Source organism: Physeter macrocephalus, chromosome 9, assembly GCF_002837175.3.
Source record: "Physeter macrocephalus isolate SW-GA chromosome 9, ASM283717v5, whole genome shotgun sequence".
In the NCBI taxonomy this organism is placed as follows: Eukaryota; Metazoa; Chordata; class Mammalia; order Artiodactyla; family Physeteridae; genus Physeter; species Physeter macrocephalus.
In genome coordinates, this window is record NC_041222.1 from 57,484,673 (window position 1) to 57,505,221 (window position 20,549).

The following is a 20,549-nucleotide window of genomic DNA, read 5'->3' on the forward strand; positions in this document are numbered from 1 at the left end:
AACTACAGTGAGGTATCACCTCACACCAGTCCGAATGGCTATCATCAAAAAAGCTACAAACAATAAATGCTGGAGAGAGTGTGGAGAAAAGGGAACCCTCTTGCACTCTTGGTGGGAATGTAAATTGATATAGGCACTATGGAGAACAATATGGAGGTTCCTTTAAAAAACTAAAAATAGAGCTAGCATATGACCCAGCAATCCCACTACTGGGCATGTACCCTGAGAAAACCGTAATTCAAAAAGAGACAGGTACCACAGTGTCCACTGCAGCTCTATTTACAATAGCCAGGACATGGGAGCAACCTAAGTGTCCATCAACAGATGAATGGATAAAGAAGATGTGGCACATATATACAATGGAATATTACTCAGCCATAAAAAGAAACGAAATTGAGTTATTTGTAGTGAGGTGGATGGACCTAGGGTCTGTCATACAGAGTGAAGTAAGTCAGAAAGAGAAAAACAAATACCGTATGCTAACACATATATATGGAATCAAAAAAAAATGGTTCTGAAGAACCTAGGGGTAGGACAGGAATAAAGATGCAGACAGAGAGAATGGACTTGAGGACACGGCAGGGGGAAGGGTAAGCTGGGACAAAGTGAGAGAGTGGCATGGACATATATACAATACCAAATGTAAAATAGACAGCTAGTGGGAAGCAGCCGCATAGCACAGGGAGATGCTTTGTGACCACCTAGAGGGGTAAGATAGGGAGAGTGGGAAGGAGACGCAAGAGTGAGGAGATATGGGGATATATGTATATGTATAGCTGATTCACTTTCTTATAAAGCAGAAACTAACATACCATTGTAAAGCAATTATACTCCAATAAAGATGCTTAAAAATAAATAAATAAATGATATTACAACATTTAAAAATCCATTGGATAGATTATCAGGTAACTAAAAAAGAAAAGGAAATAAAAATACAAATGAAATAAGAAAAAATAAAGGAAAAATCTTAATGGGATATATGAATTTTTATATTTGTTTTGGTAATGCAGAGTTAAAATAAAACAAAAATAACTACCATTACCTTAAATCGTTTCCATTTCATACCAGAAAGTGCATTTTTTACTCACTTTTGCTCTGACTTGTAGCTTCTCACAAAAGCAATATGACCTTTTTAATTATTAAAAAAAATAATAATAATGCTACCAAAGCTCTTCTAAGAACTTAGAAGACTTTTCCAAGTAATATTCAAAGAAATTTTTGAACAGATTTTCCATTACTAATTGTAATGACAGTTATTTTGTCTGGTCCTAATGTAAAGTTATATAATTCATATTAATAGCACATGATGAATCTACCAGCAATATTATCTGAAGGGGTGGTACTCCAACTTGAGCTGTATTCATCATTTTCCACTGGAAAAACATCCTCAGTATTGGCCAAGAATTAGTACCTTAAAGAAAACAAAACCAAATACCTGCTGGATACAGGCTCATATAGCAGGGAATAAACAAAAAGGAGCAAATTCACAACATGAGCTAATGTCAGTGCCAAACACTTCAAATAAATTTAAACTTGTTTGAATCTCCACACTTTCATTTTATATCAGAGACCACAGACTCAAGCCAATACTTTTGTTTTGATACTGTAATACATACATAAAAACCATAACTATTACAACAACTCATATTTATGCAGCCTTTCAGTTTACAAAAAGCTATCATATGCATTATCTAATAGAGCCCTCACAAGCACCAAGCTCTGTGTTGCTATACCCACCAGGGAAACTTAGTGCCAGAAAGGGTCAATGACTTGCTCCATGTAGAGGAACTATTATTAACTAATAGAACTGGGCTCCTGACTGCCAATCTGGCGCTGTTTTTGTTAAATTGCAGAGGCTTCGACGACAAGTTATTCTTCAAAATAGAAATAAGACAAAACCCTGATTCATCTATTCATGAACTGTTTTTTGTTGCTCTGGATGCAGTCTTGTCCTCAGCCACTGCACATACATATTGGAGAGCTGAGGGGCTGGGGAGGGCAGTGATGATTGTAAAATAAAACACACACTAAGTGGGAATGATCTGGATTAAACATTTTAACACTGTTTGCTGAAAATAAATATCTCAGCCTCAGACCCACAGTTATAAAACTAAAAGAGACCTTGAAATTCATCTGTTTTTTTTCCATTTCACAGATAAGGAAAATAGGATGATGGAGAGAGCACAGAACTCCCTAAAGATCACCCTGGTAACTGCCGACAGCAGAGCCAGGACCACACAGAGTTGGCTCTCTTCCACTCCATGCCCTGATTGTGTTTGCAAATTAAAGGACTAAGCACAGTCCAGATATTTAGAAGGAACCATCACAGTGCTAGAGAAATTAGCAGATTAGACCTTACACACCAACATTACGAGTGTAAAAATTATTATTTTACATATCATTGAAAGCAGCAGGAACTTTATAAGAAAAATAGTCAACGTATATATTTTAGGTGCTCATTGTTAAGGTTAAGGAAAATTTCTAAAATATAACTATTTTCCCCTTTAGATACACGGAATTTTTTTGAATTTTGTTATAATAATAACAGACTTAAGTACATTCAAAAACAGGATAGTCTCTCAAAACTGTCACCACCTGTAACTTACATGAAGAATAAAAAACAGTAACATTTCATCACCTTTTCTAGATATAGGTCTTTCAACCTATTACCTACATTACCTGTCCTGTTCACACCCATTGCCTGTCTTTTTCAGTTTTTGGAAAGTTATTGAGCTATTTTGAATGTAGGTGATTCTTATTTCCCCTCTGAAACTTAAATGCTAGGCAACAAAATATCTCTGAAGTTTAACTGACCAACAAAGCTAAAAATGCTTAGGTTGTAAGCCATTTGCTACTTACACAATATTCATTTCCACATTAAAAAAATAAATAATCTAATTATACTTTATTGTACCTGTGAATCCTTTAAAAGACTTTTCACTCTCCAATTCAAATCGGATATGAAATTCTTTTTGGAGATGCAAAATATAAGTTTTCTAGATATTATTGAACATCATTCCATAGGAAAAAAAAACCCACTTATGTAGACCAATAGTAAACCACACAGATGATAGAAAATATTGACAGTAAAATTAGTTGTTTGTCTCACATTCACAAGATCATTTTTCCACTTTAATACAAGGTCTAATCTACAGCAGATGCCAGTACTAAATGAGAGAAAATTCCATCCTTCATGTTCTGATCAATCTGAGGAAGATTTTTTCCAGAGGTGAAGAGCTGCCTGAATTCTGAAGTGTAGTCTGGACTCCAGTGAGTAATCTTTGTAGTTATTTCTAAAGATAAATAACAATAACATTGTAATGTCAAAATTCCTTTATACACCAGGGCACCACCACCCTTCTCCCCCTCCTCTCATCTTCATTCCTTATTTGCTTTCAAACGTTAATATGCATAACAGTGGATTTTGTTAAAATGCAGATTATGGTCCTGGGAGGAGATGAGGATGGCAATATTCTGTATTTCTAGAAGCTTGCTGGTGGTGGTCTAAAAAGCGTGCTTTGACTAGCAAGGTTTATGTAATTACCAAACCATTCACAAACAGCAAGAAGGTTACAAGGAGGGCTTAACAAATTTTGTGAACTATTTTTAAAGAGTTGACCTCCTTTTCTAAACTGGAAATTTCAGGCAGCCTGTATAAACAAGGTGAACATAATCATTCACCCCCTCCACACACACACACACAAAATTATATAGATATAGATATAGAAACTCTCACAAAACGACAATCACAACAAAGATAGCAGGATTACTTGGTGACACCAAAATTACTTACTGCAATTCTGACGGGCAAATATCAATGGTTTTGTTAATAATTATTAAGTGACAATGTCAGGAGGGGTATTAGAAATCCACAGATTATTTAAAAACTTCACTTAGATCATCCATGTTGACTTCTCTTTGCTAGAATTATTCAGAATCAGCAAAATGGAATGCTTTGGACCTTGGGCTCTGCTTTCACACACCACCTTGGCCCATGGGAGAGCTGTACTTTCTTTCTCGGCAGTGGCATTCATTTCTTACTATAGCCCTTTACTTTATACAGGTCTAAGGGTTACTTACTGGTAACCTTGATAAGGGTTATTATTCCTAATGAGGGTTATTATTCATAAGCCAAGCCAACATCTTACTAGAGTTTACCAAAGGACGTAATTGAGTATTTCCCTAATTAACTTCGGGAGCTTTGCAAAGCTCCTACTGCACAAGGAAAACTGCAGATAATCAACAGTCTTGAAATTACTGGGACATCTGTTTATGTTGACATCACTGGGACTGTCTTGAGTTAGTGGTGACTTTTGATCACTGCTGGTCTTGCTTTTTCATAGTGAATTACTAGTCTTTTATTTTCATTGTTATAAATGCTTTATTGTGCATTGCTTAGATAACACCAAATATGTCCAAATGATATGAGTACTTAGAAACCGTATTTTTAGTCCCAAATTTTCCAATGGGACTAAAAATTTTCAATAGATTTGAAGATACACAAATGTCAGTTGAAACAGGAGTCATACTCACTCTCAACAAATTAACTTTAAAAGTGACTTTCTCTCATATCCTCGGCTTTAAAAAAAAAAAAAAGATAATGAAACCTCTCTTGGCTCCACTGTGCCTCCAAAGCTTCTGCCTCATTACTATGCTTTATTCACAGCCAAATATCCTGAAGGAGTTACCTGGAGTAGCTAACTCCACTTTCTCACCTCGCTTGTCAAAGTCACCGATGATCATGCTGCCAAGTTCAGCAGCCACTTCTCTGGTCTCACCTTGATTGGCCTCTTGGCGGTCATCTTCACAACCGGCCACTCTCTTCTTTTGAAACATTTTGTTCACTTGCCTTTCCTGGATGTCCTCCTAACTCACTGACCACTTCTTAATCTTATTGTTTAATCTCTAAAATGATGGCATATCCCAAGGCTCTATGCTGGATCTCCTTCTCTAGCTGTATAACTTTCCCCAAATGACCTCATCAAGCACCACAGCTTTAAATATCACTGTCTCTGTTCTGGTGACTTTGAAATATCTACATTTGGCCTTGACCTTTACACCGAACTCCATGCTGGTATATATGACTGCCAACTCACCATCTCCACATGAATACCTATAGGCACCTCAAAATATCACAGTCCAAACAGGAGTAAGTTTTTTTTTTTCTCTCTCTCCTCAGTCCTGATCCTCTAAGTATTCCCCATTTCATTCAAGAAGCATTATCAACCTCGTGGCTCAACACCCTCCCTGCTCCACCCCCCCAGCCAAGAATGCTCCCCACGCAGTCCTCTGGTGACTGGTCTTCTCAGGACTGGCTTTAATTATGCTAATCTCAACTACATACCACCTCAAGGAAACCTTCCAGAATGAACTCAATCAATCTAAAGTAGCACTCGAGTACCCTGTATCATATCGCAAATCTCAGCAAAGCACATACCATTGCTGCTCTTCTTATTTGTTTATTTACCAATACCCCTCAACTTAGAAGGTAGAAACATTGTCTGTTTATGCACAGTTGTCTGTCTAGAACCTTTTCTAGTGTCTAGCACATAATAGGTACTCAGTGAATGCTCTGCTGAATTTGAGTAAATGAACAAACTAGTGAATCAGCAAGCTATTTATGGCCTACAGCTATCATGGCATTCTTTCTCCATGGCAAGTGGTGTTCAAAGCAAGCAGACCACAGGGTTTGTGCCCCCAGTAAGTGAGCCATGATCACAGGAGGTCTGAGAGCCACTGGACAGCAGAATGGATAAAGTGCTTTGAAACTGCCACAGTAGTCAGAAAGAAGAAAGAGGAGAAGATTCAAAGGGCTTCTTCAAATCAATGGCTCTTTAAGGAAATGAGAGAGATGGTGGAACACAACAAGGATCAGCAAACTCTGACCAAAATTATGGCCAAATCTGGGCACACCCATTTATTTACATATTGTCTTCTATGGCTGCTTTTAATACAATTGAGTAGTTGCAATGGAGACCTTATACTGTAAAGCCAAAAATACTTACTAATTGGCCCTTTACAGAAAAAGTTTGCTGACCCCTGATATAGAAGAGAATAGGCCAGAAATCTGTCATGTAGGTCCCCAAAATCACAACATTTGTAAACAGCCACAGGGTCAGGTATTAAGAGGGTTGGAAATTCCAGCAAAAGCCACAAGCAGAAACTAAGCATAAATTAGCAAATGTAAAATTGTGACTAATTTTTCATTAATGTGTTCATTTTAAGTGTATCAAGTTACTGCTGTTGTTAAAATTGTATGGACATTCCTGACTCCATAGCAATCAAGGAGAAGCTGCCATTATCACTTACCTTGCAGTTTCTAGGACCTTTATGGCCTTGTCAATTTCCCCTTGGTTTTTATACAAAAATGCCAACTCAAACAGAGTAAATGGCACTAGGTAGTGGTCATACTTCAGTAGCTTTTCACTAAAAGAGCAAATGAAAAGCAAGTAAGTCTTAACAGAACAAGGAACATATCATTCTTTTCCAACATATATGTATTTTTCCCCATTCTTAAGAAAAGCACTAAGACTATTATCAGAGAAAAGCTGTCATTATACAGTTAAAGAACCTAATAAACCATGGCAATAAATAGTATGATTACTCTTTTTTTCTTTTTTACTTTTTTTTTTTAACTTTTTTTTTTTTTTTTTTTTGGCCAAGCTCTGGCATGCAGGATCTTAGTTCCCCAACCAGGGATTGAACCCATGCCCCCTGCAGTGGAAGCACGGAGTCCCCCTGCAGGGGAAGCACGGAGTCCTAACCACTGGACCACCAGGGAATTCCCTATATTACTCTTTTATTTTATTCCTTAATATAAATCCAGCACTGAGGATTGTTTACTGCCCTTCAGGTATACAAACGCATGCAGATCTTCAAAGATTAACCCTAGAAAGGACAAGCTCATCCCTCCTGAACATGAATGTGTTCAGGAAATGACTCCACTCAGAAAATGACGTCACTTATTTCTCACTGAGGTTCAACTCTCTTTGCACTGCTGTCTTACAATGCTTCAAAATGTCAAGAAAGAAGTGGTCAACACTGCTGTTTTCAGCAGTATTATGAGAATTCTCTGACTACAAAACATCTAGAAGCACTCGAAAAAATAAAAGCAACACCCTTTAAAATGCAGAGCTCAGCTCACAAGGACATAAGGAAAACTCTCAAACTGAAAACAAAACAAAACCAGAACTCTAAGTGTGTGCATGATGCCAAAGCACTCCTAGGTCTGTTTCAGCCTGAATCAGCCAGGGCTTTGTGTCTCAAAGTCCACACAGGAGGTGAGGCCTTGGGTCCACACAGTATGTAGAGCCTGGGCTGAGACTCTACGTAAAGCTGGGGCTCTGCTCCACCAGAGAAAGGGCAGATGAGAAAAACCACTTGCAGCATAGGAGGAAGACAGGGGCAGTTGGCTCCTTGGCCTGAGGTCTAGGTCGGGGGGTGGGGGGTGGGGGGTGGGAAACACATCCCTTAGGAAATTAATAACCAATAGGCCTGCCCTCAAATGAATTTGCAATTCAAATTTATGTGGCCCAAATGATCCAAGAACTTCTAAGCAATGAAATTAACATGAAGGTGGCCCTGGCCTGGAAAAGCCTTTGGGGCATCTGGCAGAAATAAAAGCAAAATCACTTTAGAGAGAGGCTCTTCCTCAATCCTAGCCTCATAGGAGTCTCAAGATAAAACCCCACTGAAGGTGAACTCACAATCCAAAACTATAAAACACACCAGCAAGCAATTCACTATGAGATTCAAAAAATACAACAAATAGCCCAAATGGGTCATCCTTTTGATCCTAATAAAAACACCAATAAAAGAGAACTCCACGGATACTTCTTTAACATGTTTACTAAAGACTGCATATTACTTATTTGGGAAATAGATGTTGTCTCTTTCAGCTTCTTATAAGGACACCAGTCCTCCTACATTCTCATAATATATAGTCAGAAAGAGGCAGATCAGTAGCTATGGATGGAAAGGCACATGACATGGAACAAAAAATGTCAACTGGCAGTCTATGGCTGTGATCTATTTGGCTTACACAATGGTTTCCAAAAAATTGAGCCAAGATTTAAAAATCCGGAGACGTTATACAAAATTCAGATTCCAGGCTTTCAATGAAAAATTGTAGGGACTTCCCTGGTGCCACAGTCGTTAAGAATCCACCTGCCAATGCAGGGGACACAGGTTTGATCCCTGGTCCGGGAAGATCCCACATGCCGCGGAGCAACTAAGCCCGTGTGTCACAACTACTGAGCCCGCACACTACAACTGCTGAAGCCCGCACACCTAGAGCCCGTGCTCCGCAACAACAGAAGCCACCACAGTGAGAAGCTCGTGGACCGCCACGAAGAGTAGCCCCCACTCGCTGCAACTAGAGAAAGCCCGTGAGCATCAACGAAGACCAAACGCAGCCAAAAAAAAAAAAAAAAAATTGTAGGGATTATTGCTACTGGGCCCACACTGTCCAGAGCAATAATCAATTAGAGCTCAGGAGTGGCTGCACTCTTTAGAGAGAACACACACTCTCCCTAATCTGCAGTGCCCACTAATCCCTATTCCTGCCAACATTCAGTAAGGTTACGTGTCTGGCCCCTGTAATTGCATTTGTGACTCCAGAGGTAGAGAAGAGGGTCAGGCATCAGAACCTGGACTCAACTCTCTAAGTAGCAAAAGAGCAGGACATCATCATCAACGCTCTTGGGGAGTTAAAACTCATTCATCTACAGAAAAATGCCCCTTGCCAAAAGAGGAGCAGTTTTAGTATTCATCACAGTCGTTCTTTCCTGTCACATTATCATTACAATGATGGCGAGTCTTTTTACTCAACTTTGAATCCCTAGGATTCAGGATCACAGTCTCTGGCACATAGTGGGTACTCAAATATCTGTGGAATAAATGAATGACAGACAAATGCATGCATCAAAAAAGTATCAGATGTTCTGTACATTGCTGCCAGAATTTAGACAGACACATGTCAGCCTGGCTGTAAATTTAGCTTTTGTTAAGTCACCTCTGAACACCAGGTAGAAAGGCATAAAGCCACGTTCCACTTAGGTTATAATTTTTTTCTCAAAGAATAAAGAAAACATTACTGGATTCTCTTTCTGGTAACACCAAGTAAAAGGTTAGCAGCGGGAGATAAAAGCATCACTTTCTCACAGCGATTCCCCAGAAACCACAATTTGCACTCAAGTTGGTTTCATTGTCCGCTTTTACCTTTGGACAACGTGACTGAAACACAATTCTGCTTGCAAAGGCCGCTGTAAGTTCTTCAGGCAGCATCCTTTCAGCAACTTCACTAAGCATTCATCATCTACAGAGTAGTCGCTGGAATCTTAAAGCAAAACAAACATACAATTCACACACGGAAAGAAAAATACTTGTAAAAATCCTATTTAAGAGGTAGCACTAACAGCTCTTAGGTTTCAGAGGGATCATTTAAAAATAAGGAGAATATGTTTAGCATTTGTTCTGCCTCACTAAATAAAATACAATGAAAATATTTCAGATGAAAAGAATACTAACTACATTAATACACCATTTTATTAAGGGGTTCACTTTAGCCACTTAAAATCTTTTTTCGGGTGCTCATACTCTGAGTTATGTGACCTTAGGTATAATCATAGGAAGTCTGAACTGTAAATAAAGCAAGAGCTTTATTAGTTCTGTGAAAGGTAAAGCGGGGAGGGGCACGCAGGCTGCCTCTTCCTGTGGTTCTGGTCCCTAGCTGTGCTGGCTTCGTGTAGAAGAGGGTAATGCTTCCATATGGAGAAGCAGATGGCCTTCTCCCCATTAAAAATTCAGGAAGGAGCACACCCTCTCCAGATCATTATGTTTACAACTTATCAGTTCTCCCAGGTTATGTGCTTTTGGGGAAGAAATTATGTCATAAAATTAGACAAAATGGTTCTGAAGTGTGTAAGGCTCCTAAAATCCCCACAAACTTCTAACTGTGTGAGGCTAATGTGGAGGATTTTCTTTCAGGACTTTTTCCCTTTTGAAAATGACTCATTACCTTCTACAGCCCAAGGCTAACATATATTAACAGAAGGAACCGTATCATGTGTGACATCTATCTGACAAAGGTTGCCATTTCACATCTATCACTTTTGAATTTGGGGTGTTGGGTTTTTTTGCAAGTTAAGTGCAACTAACAAATCACTCCAAGACAGACTGATAATTTATACATTTCACGCTGTGACAACACAGGTGGGAAGGGGCAGTAAACCAAACTAATGAGGCTCTAAGAGTCCCTCATACTGAAATACTCTTGCTTTCAGTATAAACGTCAGAAATCACCATTAACATACGCTGGTATTTTAATCAGTAAACTGCTTGTCTATGGGAGGTTAAGGATGCTACTTAACCAACTCAAAGGAGGTCACTTTACTTCTAGGTGCTGAAAATAGCTGATAGTCACCTCTCACTTTCAAGATCTGACAGGTTATTCACTAAGAAAATCACACATGTCAATGCCACATTACCTTCCCTATTAAAGACCATTCCCCCTCCACCTCAGAAAAATCTATTTATGCTTCTAATCATGGATGCTCATTGAAATATCCATTCAAGAAGTAATATCTTTCCAGGCCTAGAACCAGACCCTTACGGTCCATACTGGATGCTAAGTTTTAGTATCACTTTTGTGCATTCTATTGAGTTTTATGTCACATTTTATGACAGTTTGTCTTATCTCACTGTTTTGGTGCTCAGCGAAGGACAATTTTGCTGAGGAACACCATGGAAAGTTGAAGTACCATTAAAACACACAACTTTTATTTAGATCATGACTTACGGATATGGAAAATGGATTCAAAAATACCATGTTCCTCCAAAAACCTTAGAAAGAAAAACCATTATTTCCTCAGACCACTACCTGTCAGATGACTATTTTCTCTTAAAATGTGAAAGCTTTATCATGACTATCAACCTCATGGGAGAGTTCACGGATGAACATTTCAACACACGGTTTCCATTTTACACCCCAAGAAAATTACACCATAATGCTACCAAAGCACACTTGCATCACAAAAGATCTGCTGAAATTAAAACAGGGGGTAGGCTTAGGGAAAAGGAAATTTGAGCCCCAAGCTACAAAATATGTACATTGAACTTTTTAGAAGCTAGTTGATATGCACCAAAGGAAAAATGTGAAAATACATTTAGAGGTGAAGAGCCATAAAGTAACACTTTCCCTTTTATGTAACTCTTATTATGCTTGCTACATAATTTCACCAAGCAAATTAGTTATAACAAATAGTTAAAGTAGAACTACTGAATCAACTTCTGGCCACATGTTGAATTTAATCAGATTTCGAGTAAAGCACTATTGGAATTAATAGCAAATACTGACGCCAGGCATACTACCAAGTGCTTTTCTGTCTTTAAACAGTATTCCTGCTTTTGTATCTCTGACCAGCCTTTCATAACTGTAGCATCGTCAGAGGAGAACACCAATTATATCCTCTACCATCTTTTACTTTAGAGACACTTACCGAAGGTATGAGAAGCCAAAATACATTCATTTCCTAATAATGTGTATGTGACGAGGGTGGGTAGGGGGGAAGGAGGTGTTTAGTGGAGGCTGAAGTCACCTCAGCTTTACCACTTCACTCCATTTTCCAATTGTGGATTTTTCCCCTCACTCTGAAGGATAAGAGCTTAATTACTAAAAGATCCTAAGGGGGTAGGAGTATAGAATCAGGTAATCATCTTGCGTAAAACCGTGGACCTAGAAGAGATCATCATAAATTTCATGTGCAACATCTAGCAAAAGTGATGTTCAGAAAAGAAACCAGTTTTTTGTTTGTTCGGTTGGTTTTTTTTTTTTACCCAGTAGGAAGACATACAAAGACAAGTTTGTACAAAGTACAATGTGTCTGTCTGTCTGAGCTCTTCTCCCCCACCAGTCCTGCTTAAATATCTCTCAAAGTCTAACATCTCAATATGTCATTAAAAGAGAAAGGAATGGATGGAGAGAACAGCCTGATTTTCTAAACCTCTACTGCATTTTACATGCATAGTCTGATACAAATATTACTCCTTTAATTTTTTTCCCCCACCAATGTAGGGGCAAAATAAATTTAGAGGGAAGGGGTGAAGAGCCTGCTCAAATAGAGGAAAACTCAAGAGTCCCTCAGGACTTCTTAACAGTGTGGGTGCTCTGTATCCGAGGGCTTCACATCCACAGATTCAACCAACCAGACTGGAGCTACATTTAGGATCCACGGTTGATTGGATCCACGGTTGATTTAATCCACAGGTGCAGAAACTGCAGGTACAGAGGGTGGACTATGGAACCTGAGCATCCAAGGATTTTGGTATCCACAGTGGGTCCTGGAACCGATTCCACGCAGAAACTGAGGTACGACTGTATACAAAGCCCTTACTCTCCCTGGTGGTAAGTAATAGTCTATACTACAAAGGATAGACATTCAAACATTAGAATTTATTCTACTGCACCAAAACCCTTATCTTTGTAGTAAAACAGAAGAAGCAAGCTAGCCTGCTTTTCTGGGGGAAAAATACCCTACAAATGTTTTAACTTAATAAAAAGAGGTTTTTCTTTACCTCCCAGTTTTCACATACCCACTTATTTTAAAACATATTCATTTTTCCATCTGATTTGTGAATATGTGGGGTTTAATCACAGATAATTCCCTTAATGACAAGAACAATGCTTTCTCTGCCTGTCACAATGCTATACCTAGTATGGAAAATCTAAGAGTGTTCAAAGAAACAAATTAATGAAGAGTGGCCAAATTGATTCAACAAAAATAAACACTAGTAAATTTGTTCAAAAGCCCAAATACATTTTACTGAAGAACATTTTGTGAAATCTCATTTTTTGAAGTAAACATTTATAGAGTTTCATCTAAGTTACATTTCAAAGTGATGGGGCTCTACGTTGAGTTTCCACTCAAATCAAAGTAAGTATTTTTCCTTTTTGAAATTATTCCATATTAAAAAGAGTAAAAAAAAATCATCTCACACCCATTAGGATGGCTATTACCAACCAACCAACAAACAAACAAAACAAATTTTTTAAAAAATAGAAAATTACAAGCATTGGCAAGGATGTAGAGAAATTGAAGCCCTGTGCATTGTTGGTAGGAATGTACAACGGTGCAGCCACTAGAGAAAACAGGATGACAATTCCTCAAAAAATTAAAAATAGAAATGCCGTATGATCCAGCAATTGCACTTTAGGGCATATATCTAAAGGAACTGAAAGCAGGGTCTCAAAAAAATATTTGCATACCCATATTCATAGAAGTATTTATTATTCACAGTTGTCAAAAGTGGAAGCAACCAAATATGCATTGATGGATGAATAGATAAACAAACTGTGGTATAAACATCCAAGGGAATATTATGCAGCCTTAAAAATGAAGGAAATTCGGACATGTGCTACACCATGGATGTACCTGGAGGACGTTAGGATAAGGGAAATAAGGCAGCCACAAAAAAGAAAAATACTGTGTGATTCCACTTACACAAAGTCTCTAGAATAGTCAAATTCATAGTAACAAAAAGTAGAACGGTGATTGCCCACAGCTGTGGGGATGGGGAAATGGGGAGTTATTGTTTAATGGGTATGAAAAAGTTCTCGAAACTGGTTGCACAACCAAGTGAATATACTTAGCACTACTGTACCAAACAGCTTAAAACATGGTTAATATGGTAAATTTTATATTATGTGCATTTTCCTACAATTAAAAATTTAAAAGAATTGTAAAAAATGTAAGGAGGCTTATCATAACTCTATATTAGTAAAAACTATGCAGAAAATATGTTAGTGATGGAACATCTAGGACACACAGACAAAGAAAGTCTGAAATGTCCATATAGTCTGTACTTATACATACATTGTTTTGGTTCTTTGCTAAATAGTACAAACTTTGAGTTCCTCCTTTTGGTCCCAGTTTCTTGAGACTTCTCATCCACTCATTTCCCTGGTGCCCAGAAATCAAAGGGAATTATGAGTCCATGAAGATGAATATCTCAATATTTTGGCTACTCTACCTAACCTCCAGATCAAAATGAGCTGAAGTATTAAAATTTTTCTGTGAAAGGGGAAGGAAAAAGAAGGGAAAGAAAACCATCATTCTTCTATTTAAAATGATGCCTTTAATATGGGAAGGTGACATACTTGCCCTTCATCAACAGATGAGCTTTTCGTACGACTGTTTTTCAATAGTGGAATAGACTATTCCACTCACCTGGTATTCCTGTGATCACCTGCTTTTATTTGCAGGAAGGCTAATGGGGAGGTGGGGAGGGCGGTGGTCTGTGGCCTCAGAACAGCATTGCTCTTAGTTCCATTGCATTCTTTATCTATCTAGCCTGAAACCTTGAGCTTGTTAGCAGATAAGCCCACTGATTCAGCTTTCATTCTTTTCTATTTCTTCTCCCTAATGGTGGGAATCTAAAGCTACAATTATTTTAAATATGGAAGGCAGCCTAAATGCCCAACAATTCTGAAAGAGTTGATTAAATTATGATATATTATCTCCATGGAATGCCATGAAGCTTTTGAAATTATTATAAGGGTTACTTAGCAACAATTAAAAACATTTATGATAAACTACCATATGATACAGCAATCCCACTTCTGCACATTTATCTGAAAAACAAATACTAACTTGAAAAGATATATACACCCTCATGTTCATTGCAGCATTATTACAACAGCCAAGCATGGAAACAACCTAAGTGTCCATCAATGGCTAAATGGATAAAGAAATTGTGTTTTATATATATATATATAATAGAACATTCAGCCATAAGAAAGAATCAAATTTTGCCACTTGCAACAACAGGAAGGACCTTGAGGATATTATGCTAAGTGAACAAAAGTCAGAGAGAGAAAGACAAACACCATATGATCTCACTTCTGTGTGAAATCTAAAAAAAAAAAAAAAAAACAAAAAAACCTTATAGATTCAGGTAACAGATTGGTTGCCAGGGGCGAGGGGTTGAGGGGTGGGTGAAATATATGAAGAGGTCAAAAGGTACAAACTCCCAGTTATAAAATAAGTTAAGTCATGGAGATGTAGTATACAGCATGGTGACTATAGTTAATACTGTATTGCATATTTGAATTTTGCTGAGAGAGTAGATCTTAAAAGTGCTCAAGACAAGAAAAAAAATTTTGTAACGATGTACGGTGACAGATATTAACTAGACTTACTGTGGTGATCATTTTACAATGTATACAAATATCAAATCACTATGCTGTACACCTGAAATTAATATAGTGTTATATGTCAATTATATCTCAATGGAAAAAAAAGTTTACGATATAATAAATGAAAAAAACTAGGCTAGAGTATGTCCAAGTACACTATGATTGTAACTATAAAAATAAAGCTAGGATGGGGCTTCCCTGGTGGCATAGTGGTTAAGAATCCACCACCGTAACTAGAGAAAGCCTGCGCACAGCAACGAAGACCCAACGCAGCCAAAAATAAAATAAATAAAATAAATAAAAATTTAAAAAAATAATTAAAAAATAAAGCTAGGATGGTATACACAGAAATTCTAAATTAATTGTGCATAGCAGGAAAAATATGGGTGACTTTTTTCACCTACATCTGTAACAGGGAAGAGCTAGAACGGACTCCCCATTGAATCTGTTTCTTTGACTTTAACCTTTGCTTTTCGTTGCTTTTGTTATTATAATCATACAGAATGGCCTGCCTCAGGGAACCCTGCCCACCTGTGACTGGCTGCAAGAAAAAAGAAACTAACACATCCCCTCCCCAGGCTGGTCATTCCAGGAGTTTTGCAAGACTGGTGGCCCTTTTACTTTACTTCCTCACCGCCTCTCCCTCTCTGATTCTATAAAAGAAACTGGCATCCAGACCCCGATAAGATGGTTCTTCAGAGACACTAGTCCGCCATCTTCTCGGTCTGCCAGCTTTCCGAATAAAGTCACATTCCTTGCCTCAGCACCTCGTCTCCGATTCATTGGCCTGTCGTGTGGCAAGCAGAGTGAGCTTGGACTCGGTAACACATCAAATGTAATTACGTGTTTAATTTTTTTAAAGTAATTGTAAAGAGAAATGTCATTAAACATTTCAGCCCCTTACTGTGGTTGAAGTAAAAAATGATCCACTGTGTAGCACAGGGAACTCTACTCAGTGCTCTGAGGTAACCTAAATGGGAAGGAAAACCAAAAGAGAGGGGATATGTGTATATGTATAGCTGATTCACTTTGCTGTACAGCAGCAGAAACTAACACAACATTGTAAAGCAACTATACTACAGAAAAATCAAATAAATAAATAATCCAAGTGAGGTGCTCATCCCTGGAGTCACAATCATTTCATCCCCCACGTGGGGAGTATACTGCATCTGGAGCCGGTACTCCTTCGGTGCCCATTTTCTTCCAGCTAAGAAAAATTAGTTACCTGTTAGAATTTTTCCTGGCTATTCTTGAATTTTTATGCCCTTTACAATGTTTATCATCCCAGCAATTTTTGCTTTACTTCTGTGATTAGAACATTCCAGAGGATAAGACCATTATCTTGGAATAATACCTAAATGATTTGGGGGTTGATAAGGAATACAACAAAAGCTATCACTTATGGTATTGTTTAGCAAAAGTTAAAGCCTCTATGTATGACAGAGAACTAGAAAATGTCAGAGCAAGAAAACCCTGGGTATCATCTGCTCCAACACCACAACCATTTTAAAAGAAATCGGAGGCCCTCCTGGGTATGGGATGAGGTATGCTTCCCAGAGCCTCACAGCTGCCGGATTGGAACTATAAGCCCAGACCCGCTGATTTTCCTCCTACTATGCCAGCTGCTTCCAGTAAATAGAGCTTCCAGTACACTGGAAAGGGACCTCCAGTACAACCAAAGTAATGAGTAAAAAAATCAAATTGTGACAAGATTTCAACTTGAAAACTAAAACCAGTATACATTTCCCTTGAGCTGCTCTAAAACTCAACTCTCTTCATCTTTTTTTTGGTAACAGCCTTAAGATAAAATTCCCATAACATACAATTCACCCCTTTAAAGTATGCAATTCACTGGTTGTGAGTATATTACAGAGGTGTGAACCATCACCAGAATCAATTTTAGAATATTTTCATCACCCCCAAAAACAAATGCCATAACCTTTAGCTTTCACACACCCCCAGTTCTCCATCCCTAGGCAACCACTAATCTTCTTTCTGTCTTTACAAACAGATCTATCCTCCATATTTTATGTAAATTATCTCTCTCACTGTTTTCTTTTGCAGCTGGCTTCTTTCACTGAGCCTAACGTCCCCAAGGCTCATCCATGTTGTATCAGGTATCTTTTCTCCATCTTGATTGCAATCACCCAGACACCTCGGCTCATGCTCTTTTGTCCTCATCATGCACACAAATTAACACGGGCATATGTGCACAGGGAAAGGACGGGAGAGGGGAAACGGTAAAGATTTCCAGGCTCTTACTTTTCATACTTACTTTCACTTTGTAGATCTGCCTCAGCCTTTTCAACAGTTACCAACAGATTTTCAGAAAGATCTTTTCTTTTGCTCACTAGTGGAAAACTATTCCAAACATACATCATTTCCTAATGAGGAAAAATGAGAAACCATTCGCAGTTATGTGAGGTTATTCAATGTTCTTTACAACAACAAAACTACATATGTGTGTTTTACCTCAGTTGCTAGTGATCTCAAGACAACATTTAGAGATCATTTTCCTTAGCTTTCCTCATTTGGAATTTAGTGATTTAATTTCCCCTTTTCTCACTTTATTTAATGCTTTTTGCCTTTTATACTGCGAAGTATTTTATATATATATATATATATATAGTATATTGTGTTTTTACTGAAAAATTAATTTACTCGTTCATTTAACAAGTATTTATTAAGCACCTACTGGTATCCAATCCTTTTGGAAGATAATGGATTACAGATACAGAAATAAATATAATATTTTAAAATGATACTATGAACAATTCTATTTAATATAGATTTTTGCTGTTACTCTTAAGTAAAGGGAAACATTTTTCAATATTTGCCAATTGTTTATATAAAACGTCTCCAAGGACATCACTGAAAATGAACATAGGAAATATTTTACCTGGCTCAGGTTCTTTTATACCATTAAAAACATGTGACAGTCCCGTAATGCAATCCAATATGCAGAAAATGCATTCATTTAAAGGCCATACGGCAGAATGACAGCCCCTAAAAATGTAAACTAATGATTTCTCATTGCAAATTACACTTAATAGGCAAACAGATGAGAATTTTTTTTTTTTTGGACCAAAAGCAAATGTGCTCTTGCTTGAAAATATTTTTCTAATCTTCCTGGTAGTGCAGTTCATATTTTGAAAGGTATGAAATAACCAGGGTAATTAGAATCTTCTTGGAAATAAACGAATGTTAAAATATTATAGAGATATTGTTTGAACAGCCTCTTACAGGGAAGCAGTAGAAATGAGGAAAATACACTGGAGTGGCAGCAAAGTCATCTTTACATTATGGTACTGAAAACTAAGATAACAACACTACCTTCTGTTTTATATCTAGCTTCTTATCGCTAATAGAATAAGAGTTCAAGTCAATAACTAACCGAACATTTATTTTAACTGATGATGATGTTTTTAAATTTTGCTTTTATCGAAGGAATATTTTGTCAGAAGAAGGAACGCTCATACCTGACCTTGCCATTTTATGACATATAGGATTTTGGTAAAATTCCTAGTCACCATAAATTCAAGCCAATTCTACACCCTTAGCCCTGGAGAAATAAGTGCTCTGAGTTAACCTTCCTTAAGACCCTTAGTAATCAGAGCAAGCTATACATCGTCATGTACACACAAGCATCTAAGTTCTAGGGCAGAGAAAGGACTATGGTGCTCTAGAAAAATTTCAGGGAAGTTCTGTGACACAGAAAGAAAAAAATTTCCCAGCACAAATCACTAGATAGAAATGAAGCAGAAATGGAGCTGAAAGCTGTCATTGGTAAAACAGCAGCAGGCTCCCATGCTGGCTGGGAAAGGGGGATGTTTGGTCATTTTTTGTGATTTGCGTGGTTTTCTTATTTTTATCTGTGCTCAGATATGATTACAGAGTGATCATATATTTTTTTATTAAAGTTATCTATCTATCTATCTATCTATTTATTTATTTATGGCTGCGTTGGGTCTTCGTTGCTGCGGGCGGGCTTTCTCTAGTTGTGGAGAGCGGGAGCTACTCTTCACTGTGGTGCGCGGGCTTCTCATTGCGGTGGCTTCTCTTGTTGCAGAGCATGGGCTCTAGGTGCACGGGCTTCAGGAGTTGTGGCTCACGGGCTCTAGGCCTGCGGGCTTCAGGAGTTGTGGCACACGGGCTTAGTTGCTCCACGGCATGTGGGATCTTCCAGGAACAGGGCTCGAAGCCGTGTCCCCTGCATTGGCAGGCGGATTCTTAACCACTGCGCCACCAGGGAAGCCCCCAGAGTGGTCATATTTTTATCTCATTCCATCACAGGCACAGAACAACCCAGTCTGAGGGTGGTATTCTCCGAGACTAAGTTGGGAAAACCTGGGTCAAGGTACTAGGTGCAGGCTAGCTCCCAACTGACGCTTGTGAGGGGCTGCAGTTTTCTTTCTCACAGAATATTTAAAGAGCTTCTATATCAGTGATAAAATAATAAAAAACCCGATGAAATTAGGGAAGTAGGTATACGAACAGCAATTCACAAAACAAGAAATAAAAATGAAGAAGCATGTGAAAAGATGCTCAATTGCACATTTAAACAGTAAAACACTGTTGGTAGGAATTTAAATTGGTACAGCCTTTCTGGAGAGCAAACTGGCAATGTCAAAGTATTAAGTGCATTTGCCCTTCAACTCAGAATTCCATTTCTAGACATCTTTCCCAGACAATTTTATGCCCATGTACAAAAAGAGAGATATGAAAGCATATTAATTGTAGCTTGTTTGTAGTAGTAAAAACTGGAAACTAAATAACTGTTAAAGGGGGATAATTGAATAAACTCTGGAACCAAAAAAAAATCATGAACCCCCAAAGGAGGACTGCAGGTGTCAGCTTGCACTAAACAGCTTTCCTGTGCTATGTGACTACCTATGCAAAACTAAAGCCCCAAAGAGTCATCATAATTTGATATATTCAGTACTTTAAAAAAAAGTCTTCATTAAGATAATCTAAGTTGAAATTATGCTTTTCACAAAGTCTAGCCTAAATGGCATACCGATCAAGAATGTGAGCTCTAGCGCTGGGCTAGAGCACAGCAGCCACCAGCCACTTATGGCTCTGGAGCAATGCGACTGGTTCAAACTGAGACGCACTCTAAGCATAGAACACACACCAGATTTCAATGGATGAGTACAATATACAAGAATGCGAAATCTCATTAATAAGTTTTTAGAGATTACATGCTCAAATGACAAAATGTTGCATAAACTGGGTTAAACCAATACTCTTAAAATGATTATGTGTCCTTTTATTTTTCAATTTTTTACCTTTTGATTTTTTTTTTTGTTTGTTTGTTTTTTTTTTTTTTTTTTTTTGCGGTAGGCGGGCCTCTCAC

The 20,549-nt window shown here is 38.0% G+C and overlaps 1 protein-coding gene across 3 annotated transcripts in view; it reads right to left on the reverse strand.

Annotated features, from left to right (window-relative positions):
- Window positions 1-70: 70 nt before the first annotated feature.
- TTC39B (tetratricopeptide repeat domain 39B) overlaps window positions 71-20,549 on the reverse strand; it is a 137,764-nt gene continuing 117,285 nt past the window's right edge. Inside the window, exons 16-19 of one of the 3 annotated variants that reach the window (XM_024126748.3) lie at window positions 17,469-17,577; window positions 9,220-9,337; window positions 6,310-6,426; window positions 71-3,293 (exon numbers count right to left, since the gene is read on the reverse strand). In XM_024126748.3, coding sequence (XP_023982516.1) covers window positions 3,203-3,293; window positions 6,310-6,426; window positions 9,220-9,337; window positions 17,469-17,577 — 435 coding nt within the window. In that variant the 3' untranslated portion in view covers window positions 71-3,202. The remainder of the gene's footprint in view (window positions 3,294-6,309; window positions 6,427-9,219; window positions 9,338-17,468; window positions 17,578-20,549) is intronic. The other 2 variants (XM_055087213.1, XM_007114712.4) reach the window with 2 other exon arrangements.